This window comes from Geotrypetes seraphini, chromosome 1, assembly GCF_902459505.1.
Source record: "Geotrypetes seraphini chromosome 1, aGeoSer1.1, whole genome shotgun sequence".
NCBI classification, from domain to species: Eukaryota; Metazoa; Chordata; class Amphibia; order Gymnophiona; family Dermophiidae; genus Geotrypetes; species Geotrypetes seraphini.
The window spans coordinates 225,954,399-225,967,393 of NC_047084.1; the positions used below are offsets into that span (position 1 = coordinate 225,954,399).

General features: G+C 45.2%; 1 protein-coding gene across 7 annotated transcripts in view; it reads right to left on the minus strand.

The window, feature by feature from the left end:
- The window catches only part of WDR19 (WD repeat domain 19), a 435,717-nt gene that overhangs the window by 153,251 nt on the left and 269,471 nt on the right, over positions 1-12,995 (minus strand). For all 7 annotated transcript variants that reach the window (XM_033947370.1, XM_033947368.1, XM_033947367.1 and 4 more), the window contains one exon: positions 68-151. In XM_033947370.1, the coding sequence (XP_033803261.1) occupies positions 68-151 (84 nt within the window). The remainder of the gene's footprint in view (positions 1-67; positions 152-12,995) is intronic.

Here is a 12,995-nt window from a genome sequence, read left to right on the forward strand (position 1 = left end):
TTCAGATGCCCAAAACAAGAATAGGGCTTCTAAAATAACCACCACAGTTAAAAGAGGCTAAACAAACCTGCCATCCACTTCTTTAGCTTTGGCATACTGCAAGTGAATCTTGGGAGAGGTCACAGTAGGCAATAGCTCTCCAACTTTTGCCCTGGAAAACAGGAAACAATCTCTTCATTTAATGGAATATAAATCATTTTTACAGAGAGAAAATGAGGAAAAATAAGCTATTAAGAACCAAAACCTTCTCTATGATGTGGCATCAACAGGATAAGTAACTGGGACACACAGGACAAATTCCAAACAGTCCTATACAACATATCTGGGATGAAGCATCTTAAAGATGCTTCATCCCAGATATGTTATAAAAACTCTGCTCTTAAACACATTTTGGGCAGTTAATGTTCAAGTTAAAACTAATCTCCCTTCCAAGGCAGAGAACTGGTACTCTGTGCACCTTGATGATCTCACAGTGAGCTAAATATAAATATAATCAGATTTCCTCACAATTGGCTAGGAAAGATTTGTTTTCTCAGCAAGCTCTGTATTATGGAAACTCGAATAAAGCAGGAAGATTATTGGCCAACTATCTTAAAGCTAAAAAAAGAAAAGTAAAGATTGAGGCAGTTAAAGATGAGAACGTTAAAATTCATACTCAAATTGGAAATATATTTAAACAATTTTTGGAATATTACAAGGCTTTATATTCCTTTGAGCTTTATTCAAATAAAGAAATTGAGAGTTTAGAATTTTTAAAATTAATTCATGGGCCAAAAATTCCCGAGCATATAAAAGGAAATCTTGAAGCGCCTATATCACTTAAGAAACTCCAGGCAGTGTTGAAGTCCCTCAGAGTTGGATCTGCTCCGGGTAGTGATGGATTCAATGTGGAGCCAAACTGCCAAAAATTTTCATTCATGAATTTTTTTGACTACTTTGCTGACCTGTAGAAATGGAAGCACGTTCGGAAAAGATTTCAAACTTGGCACAGAAACTTGCCCCAAGGTGTTGTACCAAACTGCAAAATTTCAGACTACTAGGTAGTTTCTTTCTGCCGCAATGCTTAAGCAAAGTTTTGCGTTGGGAGTGCATGGGAGTGGATCGATTGCTTTTGTTCAACCACCCCTAGTTTCTGACCAAACTGAGATAGATCCAAAAAATTTTGCAGAGTTTCATTTGAGACCCTAGACAACACCCCTGTAAAATATGGATGGATTTCAAGGGGGTCAAGCATTGGCTCCTGGTCCACTTGACATGGAATGACCCAATTTTAAACAAAATGAAAACAGGGGGTTAAGGACATCATAAAAATGGGCGATAAGCCAATTCTAAATTAAGACCATTTGGTGTTATGGTATTGAACTGAAAAATAAACTTTTGTTCTTCTCTGCACAACATATTATCTACATCTCCACCTCTATGTCTAGTTTTAATAACTTTCAATAGAAAAAAAATTTTAAATCCTCAATGCAGTGTCCTTCTTTCACCCAATGTTCAACTAGAAGTGCAGTTAACACATGATGGTTTATACAACTGCAATGTTCTATCAAACATGTTTTTACTAAACGCTTTGTTTTGCCAATATACATCAAACTACTGTTTAAGCCCGTTAGATTAATGGGTGCTAGAATAGATGTGTAGACTTAAGTGTTTCTTTCTTTCTGTATGTCTGTCTTTCTTTCTCTCACCCTGCCCCCTTTCTTTCTGTGTCTCTCCCTGTCTGGGTTTTTTTTTTTCTTTCTCCTTGGCCGCTATCTGTCTTTTTTTCTTTCTGTCTCTCTCTTTGGCCGTTATCTGTCTATCTTTTTTTCTTTCTGTCTCTCTCCTTGGCCGCTGTCTGTCTGTGTGTCTGTTTGTCTCTCTCGTTGCCCCCTGCCTGTCTGTTTCTCGTGCGCTGAGACGCTTCAGCTCCAGTCCCCTTCTCCCACCTACCTAAATGGGACATCTACGTAGGATCCCTACAAAGGCCTAGTAAGGGGGGGGTCAGTAGAGTGGGCAGACTTGGTGGGCTGTAGCCCTTTTCTGCCGTCATCTTTCTATGTTTCTACCTTGTAAAAATGAAGCAGCTCTGGCAGGGTCCGCCAGGCTGTTTAGATAGGGTTTGTATAACAGATTTAAAAATAGAGGGTATCACTCTGGTTAAAACATATTTAGATAGGTTACCAATGTCAGCAGAGAAGATTTCACTGTTGTCATCATTCTGCGAAATGGTTATTAAAAACAATTATTTTGTATTTGAGGAAGACTGGTATCTTCAGTCAAAGGGTATAGCTATGGGGGCCACAGTGGCCCCCACAACTGCCTGCCTGTACTTGATGAATTTTGAGTGTAAATATGTATATCCCAGCCAATACAAAGGAAAAATCATATCATGGAAACGGTTTATTGATGACAATATTGTAATTTGGAAGGGAACTGATATAGAGTTACACGGATTTTTGGCATACATCAATCAAATGGACAATAACATTAAATTTGACAGTAAATGGGACAGAAAACAAATACAATTTTTAGACATTACCATATCCATATCAGATATAGGGTATTCAACAGACTTATATAGAAAAAGCACCGACCGAAATTTGTTGCTGCATTATAGCAGCTTTCATCCAAAAAATCTTCAGGATAGTATCCCGGTGCGTCAATTCATGCGGGTCAAGAGATTATGCTCTACACCACAGAAGTTTCATTATCATGCTCAAAACCTGGCTGGGGAAATTTCATGAGTAAGGCTATCCTCAAAATACTATAAAATCAGCATATAAGAGGGCTAAATTTTCACACAATTCATGGCAAAAATCTGAGCATGCACAACAATCAGAACAAGATATGCTAGTTCAGCGATGGCGAACCTATGGCACGCGTTCCAACTGTGGCACGCTAAGGCCTTGCAGCTGGCACGCGCAGGGCCGCCATCAGGGCAGTACTACCAGGGGGTGCACAGGAGAGAGAACTGAATGGGGACGATGGGGGACCCGCGGGATTAAATATAACTCGAGCCGCGAGGCTTGTCTTCTACTCCGACTACCCTGCCGCTCACACAGCCGATCGGAAATCTTCCCCGATGTCAGCGCTGACGTCGGGGAAGACTTCTGGTCGGCTATGTGTGAGCGGCGGGACAGGCAGGAAATAGAAGACAAGCCTACGCGGCTTGAGCTACATTTTGCTGAGAAAGTTGCTAAGATGGGCTGGGAGACAAACGGGGAACACAAAAGGGGGAGGGAGTGCGTTTTGGACACAAGGCATGAACTTGGGAGAAAGGAAGGGCGGGAAAGAGATGCTGAGGTGGGGGAGGGAATGGGTTTTTGGACACAGAAGGCATGAACTTGGGAGAGAGGAAGGGAGGGAAAGAGATGCTGAGGTGGGGGAGGGAATGGGTTTTTGGACACAGAAGGCATGAACTTGGGAGAGAGGAAGGGAGGGAAAGAGATGCTGAGGTGGGGGATGGAATGGGTTTTTGGACACAGAAAGCATGAACTTGGGAGAGAGGAAAGGAGGGAAAGAAATGCTGAGGTGGGGAGGGAATGGGTTTTTGCACACAGAAGGCATGAACTTGGGAGAGAGGAAGGGAGGGAAAGAGATGCTGAGGTGGGGGAGGGAATGGATTTTTGGACACAGAAGGCATGGACTTGGGAGAGAGGAAGGGAGGGAAATAGATGCTGAGGTGGGGAGGGAATGGGTTTTTGGACACAAGGCATGAACTTGGGAGAGAGGAAGGGAGGGAAAGAGATGCTGAGTTGGGGGAGGGAATGGGTTTTTGGACACAAGGCATGGACTTGGGAGAGAGGAAGGGAGGGAAATAGATGCTGAGGTGGGGGAAGGAATGGGTTTTTGGACACAGAAAGCATGAACTTGGGAGAGAGGAAGGGAGGGAAAGAGATGCTGAGGTGGGGGAGGGAATGGGTTTTTGGACACAGAAGGCATGAACTTGGGAGAGAGGAAGGGAGGGAAAGAGATGCTGAGGTGGGGGAGGGAATGGGTTTTTGGACACAGAAGGCATGAACTTGGGAGAGAGGAAGGGAGGGAAAGAGATGCTGAGGTGGGGGAGGGAATGGGTTTTTGGACACAGAAGGCATGAACTTGGGAGAGAGGAAGGGAGGGAAAGAGATGCTGAGGTGGGGGAGGGAATGGGTTTTTGCACACAGAAGGCATGGACTTGGGAGAGAGGAAGGGAGGGAAAGAGATGCTGAGGTGGGGGATGGAATGGGTTTTTGGACACAGAAAGCATGAACTTGGGAGAGAGGAAAGGAGGGAAAGAAATGCTGAGGTGAGGAGGGAATGGGTTTTTGCACACAGAAGGCATGGACTTGGGAGAGAGGAAGGGAGGGAAAGAGATGCTGAGGTGGGGGAGGGAATGGATTTTTGGACACAGAAGGCATGGACTTGGGAGAGAGGAAGGGAGGGAAATAGATGCTGAGGTGGGGGAGGGAATGGGTTTTTGGACACAAGGCATGAACTTGGGAGAGAGGAAGGGAGGGAAAGAGATGCTGAGTTGGGGAAGGGAATGGGTTTTTGGACACAAGGCATGAACTTGGGAGAGAGGAAGGGAGGGAAAGAGATGCTGAGGTGGGGGAGGGAATGGGTTTTTGGACACAAGGCATGGACTTGGGAGAGAGGAAGGGAGGGAAATAGATGCTGAGGTGGGGGAGGGAATGTGTTTTTGGACACAGAAGGCAAGGACTTGGGAGAGAGGAAGGGAGGGAAAGAGATGGTTGTGTACATGGGGAATAGAAGAAATAATTTTTGGTCAGAGGGAGGGAGTGAGGTACAGAAAGTGGCATACCAAGGTGGGGGTGGGGGCGGTCTGCCCCGGTTTTACGCCCCAAGGGGGTGCACAACTGGCCACCCTCCAGTGTTCTCCCTAGGCTGGCAAACTGTGTCTCTTTAGCCACTTGAGTGCCACCGCCGCCATTGGGAACAGGCCGGTGCCAAGTTCTCCCTGCTTTTCCCTGTGGGGCCGACCAACTCTCGCCACCCGCGTCAATTCTGATGTCGGAGAGGACGTTCTGGGCCAGCCAATCGCTGCCTGGCTGGCCCAGAACGTCCTCTCCGATGTTAGAATTGACGTCGAGTGGCGAGAGTTGGTCGGCCCCGTGGGGAAGAGAAGCAGGGCGAACTCGGCGCCGGCCTGTTCCCGATAGCGGCAGTGGCAGCCTATTCCCCAGTGGCGGTGGCAGCATTTTCCCAATGGTGGTGGCATAGGGGAGGGCAAGGAGAAAGAAAGAAAGGGGGGGGGACAGGGAGCCAAAAAAAAAAAAAAAAGAGGGCTGGGTGAAACAAAGAAAAATGGGGCACGGAGAGAGAGAGAAAGACAGACATACAGAATGAAAGGGGGTATGGAGAGAGAGAAAAAGAAAGAAGGGGGCAGGGTGAAACAAAGAAAAAGTTTGGGGAGGGAATGAGGTCTGGAGGAGAGAAAGCATACAGGAGGCTGAAAAAGGGAAGAAATATTGGATGCACAGTCAGAAGAATAAAGTGCAACCAGAGACTGATGAAATTACCAAAGGTAGGAAAATGATTTTATTTTCAATTTAGTGATCAAAATGTGTCCGTTTTGAGAATTTATATATGCTGTCTATATTTTGCACTATGGCCCCCTTTTACTAAACCGCAATAGCGTTTTTTAGCGCAGGGAGCCTGTGAGCTTCAAGAGCAGCGTGGGGCATTCAGCGCAGGTCCCTGCGCTAAAAACCGCTATCACGGTTTAGTAAAAAGGGAGGGGGAATATTTGTCTATTTTTGTATAGTTGTTACTGAGGTGACATTGCATAAAGTCATCTGCCTTGACCTCTTTGAAAACCCGCGGAATATAAATGATAATTAACATTTTCTCTGCGTACAGCGTGCTTTGTGTTTTTAAAATTTTATTGTTGGTAGATCATTTTGACTTGACCACAAAGGTAAGGGGGAGGGAGGGGAGCTGCTGAAAGAGTCTACCTTGACGTGGTTGCAGGCTTATAAATCTTTTGGTCAAAGAGTGCGGCGACAGAGAAAAGTATGTGTGTATTCGGCCCATGAATGAAATCATTAAAATATTATAAATTGCCAATAAATTGAAATGAAAACCAAAGGATTGTGAATCAAATTGATTCTCTGACAATACAAAGATTCCAACCTTTAAAAATGATGTTACATAGTTCAGGCAACTTTATAAAGAGTTTTTAGATACTAAAATCTTGTTATTAAGGTTTAATTGACGTGCTGGCACTTTGAGGAAATTCTTTGGTTTTGTGCGGCAGTTTGGGCACTCGGGCTCAAAAAGGTTAGCCATCACTGTGCTAGTTTGTGTGCTCCCATATTCGTCAAATACTCATGTAATACAAAAAGTCATAAAAAACATTGGCATGTCCTCGGCATATACCCAGAATTAAAGTTGATGCCCAAATTTGCATACACACGAGCCAGTAATCTGGGTGAGTTGTTAAAGAAGAATAAGAATTTTACTGATCAGAACCCAGGACATGACCAATGTGGACATTGCACATATTGTGAGTTATCAATGCAGACGAGAGAGGTAATGATACCACATACTAATACCACATACTAATCGCAGTTTTAAGTTAAGACAGCGGACTGACTGTGCCACGGCAGGAGTGATCTACTGCATAGTCTGTCCTTGCAGACTGCATTATATTAGTCAGACGAAGAGACCCATCAAAGTAAGAATAGCAGAGCACCTTAGTATAATAAAAACTGGAAAAATGGAAGCTCCATTAACAAGCCACTGGATAGAGAAAAATCATTTAATAAAAAATCTGAGGTTTGTGGTATTAGTGAAAGTGCATTTACAATATGGGGGAGACATATTTTGTTACAGAAAAAAACAGAGGTTTATTTATGAATGGAGGACAGTGAACCCCTATGGATTAAACCATGAAATAGAATGGCCGGTAAAGTAAAAATTAACATAAAGCAAATTGATAATCACATAGCAACAAGACACCCAAGTTTACAGCAGGTTTTTCCCTACACAGAAATGGAATCTCCTGGACTGAAGCCAATTTTAGGGCTTCCTGATTGGCTGGTGATGCACCATGTGACTTGCAACAAGTTCAAAACACAGCCAATTAGAGAATGACACGGTGGCGGATTACCCGCGGCTAGCCGCATTTAGCCGCGGGTAACCCGCCAAAACGGGGAAGAAAAAATAGTGGCCTCTGCGGGACGGGGACAAGGCCATTCACCGCCCCGTGGAGCGGTGAATGGACTTGTCCCCGCAGTGAGGCAATCAAGGATCGCGCGGTCCCCACCATCTCCCTCCCTCCCTCCTTACCGCCGGTCGAATTTCTGCCGGTCCGCGCGAAAGAAAAAAAAAAAAGCCTCCTTCCTTTTCCCCTGCTCTTACCGCCATGCTCATGCTGTAGCTACTAAAGCCGACAGGAAGTCTTTCCGACGTCAATTCTGACGTCGGAGAGGACGTTCTGGGCCAGCCAATCGCTGCCTGGCTGGCCCAGAACGTCCTCTCCGACATCAGAATTGAGTCGGAAAGACTTCCTGTCAGCTTTAGTAGCTACAGCATGAGCATGGCAGTAAGAGCAGGGGAAAAGGAAGGAGGCTTTTTTTTTTTTTTTGAGCGGCAGGGAGGCAGCAGGCTGGCTTTGGCTAGGGAGGGAGAACGGTAGGCAGGCAGGATTCGGGGGTAGGGGTGGGGGTGGGACAAAGTGTGGAAGGCAGTGAGAGGGACATGGGAAGGAGGCACTAGGGGCACTAAAGACATGGGAAGGAGGCACTGGGAGCATTAAAGACAGGAAGGGGCACTAAGGACATGGGAAGGAGGCACTGGGGCACTAAAGACATGGTAAGGAGGCATTGGGGGCACTAAAGACAGGAAGGGGCACTAAGGACATGGGAAGGAGGCACTGGGGCACTAAAGACATGGGAAGGAGGCACTGGGGGCACTAAAGACAGGAAGGGGCACTAAGGACATGGGAATGAGGCACTGGGGGCACTAAAGACATGGGAAGGAGGCACCGGGGGCACTAAGGACATAGGAAGGAAAGAGGGAGGGAATAGAAAGGGACAATTCTTGGGCCTGAGTGCAGAAAGAAAGAAATGAAAGAAAGGATACACAGACAGAAGGAAACGCAACCAGAGACTCATGAAATCAATCACCAGACAGCAAAGGTAGGAAAAATGATTTTATTTTCAATTTAGTGATCAAAATGTGTCAGTTTTGAGAAGTTATATCTGCTGTCTATATTTTGCACTATATTTGTCTATTTTTCTATAGTTACTGAGGTGACCGAGCTTGCGGAGATGGGACGGAAACAGGGTTTTAAAATTTTAGTCCTAGTAGTTTGCCGGTCCACAAAATAATTCTTTTATTTCTGCCAGTTCACGGGTGTAAAAAGGTTGAAATACACTGATGTAGAGTATGCCGGCTTTCTTTTTCGCCCAGCCGCATGCGTTCAAAAAGCCGCGCTTGTGCAGCTGCTCGAGTTGATCAATCTTCTCCTCTCTTACAACTTCCTGTTTCCGGTTGCGTCAGAGGAGAATATTGAACAAATGAGCACCCGCACGTGCGGCTGGGCGAAAAAGAAAGCCGGCATACTTTACATCTAAGGAGAGATGGCGGAACACTGCAATCGGTCGGGTGTCTGCTGTTTTTGTATCACTGCCTGCCTGCACTCATGTTCCAGATCCTCCTGCATTTTTAGTGTGCACAATTGACCTGATTCGAGCTATAGGTGAACATGGGGGACACGTCATTGCAAGGGAGAACAAGTCAATTGATTTATTTTATGTTCTGTTTTTACTACAGGGCAGAGGCACTGAAACAGATTCTCAGTGCAGTAGTAGTAGTGGCAGGACTCTCTTCTGTCTTCATGGTGTTTTGCAGTACTGAGGCTTATATGGATGCTGCGGGGACGGTGACGGGGCGGTAAATGGGATGGCAGTGGCAGTGACGGGGCGGTGAAGGGAACGGCGGTGACGGGGCGGTGCAGAGGATGGTGGGCTGGGGACGGTGCAGTGACAGGGACAGATTTTTTCCCCGTGTCATTCTCTATTACCAATGAATATTTCTAACTACTCAAGCATGGCATGCTCCTGACAATGGCAATTCAGATTCAACTGAAGTAAAATAAGGGTAAGAGATTAAATATAAGATTGAAATAAGATAGTTTAAAGAAAGTATAAGTCGATGAAAGTTCATTACACTGTGCATTGTGATTTTCAACACAGTTCAACTTATATGGAGTCTCCCTGATGATGTAATTCAAAATTCAGCTGGAGTTAAAATTTGCACGAGCACTTTTGTATAAACAAAAAACTGTGAGCTGTAGATCCTCATTGCACATCATCACTGTGGAACATCTATGCTAAAAATAAGTAGCAATTTAAAGTTGGTGTTTTGTGAAGTTTAGTAGCTATATAGGTGGGAACATACATGTGCGATGATGATTCCTAGCAGTCACACCCACGGTTACAGCGTTTTGCTAATGACCTGGGTGGAGTAGCACTGAGCACATTGTAAAGAGTCATTCACTTAATAAAGGTTGTGGATATAGAGTATTAAGAAAGCATAAGAAAAAATATTTTAAAAAATAGTAAAAATAATAAGTATTACAGAATTATATTTTTGATGCATATAGTGTGAATGCTGTATAGTACAAATAAAGATCCCAAGCAAAATAAGATGTGATTGGTTGTTGGCCATGAATATTTTGATGTCTATGAACTTTCTCAGTTTTATGGTTTGATCTTGCTTTGGAATAGACAGAAGATGTGCTTCCACCCATCGAAAAAGCATGCAAGCTTCCTGGCCCAAGGGAGCGCTTCTTTTGCCCCCTTGATGATTCACATATGCCAACTCTTTGGCATTGTTGGAGAATACTCGCAACGCTTGTCCTTCCAGAAGGGACTGGAGAGCGAGTAATGCCAACCAGATTGCCCAGAGCTCCAGAAGATTGATCAACCAATGTTTCTGATGAGTCCACTGCCCCTAAATGAAGTGGTCCCCGCAGTGAGCACCCGAACTTGACATCATAAGAATCATCCATTCTGAAAATCCAAAGAAGCCTGTCCTGGCGGAAAGCCTCCCACTGAAGCCACCAGCTCAAGCTGCTGCGAGCTGGCTCCATCAAGGGTAGCGGCATCTGAAGGGGATGATGCTGTGGAGATCACCGAGAGAGGAAGGACTATTGTAAAGGGTGTATATGTGCTCTTGCCCAGGGGACCGTCTCTAAGGAGGCTGCCATTAACCCCAGAACCTGAGATAATGCTAGGCCGTGGGAGCTCGATGATACAGGAGATCCCTGATCTGTTGCTGAAGTTTCTGTCTGCGTGCTTCGGGAAGAAACACACAACCCTGTCTGGTGTCAAAGAGAAGGCCCAGATACTCCAGGGACTGGGAAGGCATCAAGTGGCTCTTCCTGAAGTTGACAATCCAAGCCGATGCCTGCAGGAGAGACACCACCGTCTCCACTCCTGACAAGATGGGGCCCAGATCAACCAGTCATCCATGTAAGAATGGACCTGAACTCCCTGCTGGTGGAGAAAAGCTTCCACAACTACAGTACTCCCCCGAAATTCACAGGGGTTCCGTTCCAGGAACCCCCACGAATCTTAAAAAACTCTGAATACAGTTTTTTGTAGGGGAGACTGGAGAGGGCAGTGGGAGAGGCAGGAGAGAGCAGCCGGAGCACCGGCGAGTGAAAAAAAATCATTCACTGTATGCTCTGACCGCCTTTTCCTGCACTGAAGTTGGGCCTTACCAATCAGGAGCTGCTTTGACACGCAGCTCCTGATTGGTAAGGCCCGACTTTAGTGCAGGAAGAGGCGGTCGAAGCATACAGCGAGTGATTTCCTTCACTCGCCAGTGCTCCGGCTGCTCTCTCCTGCCTCTCCAGCTGTCCTCTTCTGGTCAGCGGTCGGGGTCGGAAAATAACACGAATGACTGGGACCGCCAACCGCCAACCGTGAATGACCAGGGGAACACTGTACTATCAGCTTGGTGAAAGTGCAGGGCGCCATCACGAGGTCAAAGGGCAGAGCTGCAAACTGGAAATGCTGTTGCAGAACATGGAAACGCAGAAACCTGTGATGCTCCAGGTAGATCAGAATATGCTGGTAAGCCTCAGTGAAATCCAAGAATGCGACAAACTCTCCTGGAGATATAGCAGTTATGATTGCGGAAATGAGGAATCTGCAAGAAGCGGTTGAACGAGAATGAATTTCCAGTCCTCCAAGCCTTTCTTTGGCACAATGAAGTATAAGGAATATCTGCCTAAGCCCGATTTGTGTTCTGGGATGAGTTCTATCACTCTGATGTCTAAGAGACGTTGCAGAGTAGCGCAAACCCTGGACTCCTTTTCTGACCGACCTGTCGTAGAGTCCAGAAACAAATCTGGAGGCAAGCAAAAGAAATCTATCTTGTGCCCCTCCCGAATGATGTCCAGCACCCATTGATCCGAAGAAATGTGAAACCACTATTGATAAAACTGAGAAAGTCAGCCTCCAATATGAGGATGCTCCTCCTGACCCCAGGTATCATTGGGATTTTTTAGGCGCAGCCGCTGCTATGGAACCTGAGGCCTGAGGATGCCTGGAATTGGAAATGTTGTATTGAGGGCGGTAGCCCTTGGAATATATCTCTGGAAGATCCTGTGGAGTCCTGACAAAACCTGTGGAAGGAACGAAAATTACTATGCTCCCATCCCTGCAACCGATTGTAACTTTACCCTCCTTCCCTATCTCTCATGTCAGTCACAATTGATTTTATTGTAATTAGGTTAAAGTTTCTTTATTATATTATGTACATCGCCTAGAATTCTGAAATAGGCGATTCATCAAATGTGAAATAAAACTTGAAACTTGAACTTGATGAGACCTGTTCATAGGTAAAGACTTAGGGCAGTGATCGGCAAACACTAGTCTTGAGGTCATCCAGACCTTTACCAAAAAGAGACCTTACTAAAAACTTGAATGAGATCATAAAGGGCATCTGCCACATAATCTACACCAGTGGTTTCAAACTCAAACCCTTTGCAGGGCCATATTTTTGATTTGTAGATACTTGGAGGGCCTCAGAAAAAAATAGTTAATGTCTTATTAAAGAAATGACAATTTTACATGAGGTAAAAACTCTTTATAGTTTATAAATCTTTCCTTTTGGCTAAGTCTTAATAATAATATTGTAATTTATAGCTAAAGAGACGTAGTATGATCAAGAAACTGTTTTATTTTACTTTTGTGATTATGATAAACATACCGAGGGCCTCATGTGGCTCCCGAGCCGCAAGTTTGAGACCACTGATCTACACCATCTATCACCAGCGGAGGACAGATATGCACCTCCACAAAGGACGCACTGCACAATCTGGTATGATAGGCTCTTGCTGTAAATGAAGCAGTGGCCGCCGCTTTGATTCCCAAAGATGCCACTTCAAAAAGCTTTTACAACATAATGTCAACCCTGTGATCCTGAGAATCCTTAAGCATCACTCCCCCAATCACTAAGGAGATAACCTGCACCATGGCAGAATCTACCTTAAGCTGTTCAAAAATTTGCTGAAAATCAGGAGTCAGAAGATAAAGCTTAAACATAGCTTTAGAAGGTCATAAAGAGCTTTTGAGGGGTATCCCATTGTTCCATAACCAAATCAAGAAGCTGTGGATGGGAAGGAAAAAAGGAATACAGTGCATTAGAACGGATTATGACTGAAGCCTGAGAAGTGGAGGTTGAAAATCCAATTTGAGCTCTTTCAGAACATCAGCAATAAAAAGGTGAACAGAACAATGCTTAAAAAGTTTGCGGACAGAAAAGTCATCACCCAAATCTGGACTCTTAGGGTAACCAAGGTGACTAGTCCCGGCATGGGTATCAGTTAGATCCAAAATAGTAGCAGTGCCCGGAGACAGAGGGGGCATAATATTTGAATGGCAACTACTGCAATCAAGGTCTGCCACAGCCGAACAAGAGGACTCCCAAACAGGAAGTTCCACCATTGGAGCAGTAAGCTGATAAAAACTTGACGTGCCTGCCGGCCACGCCAA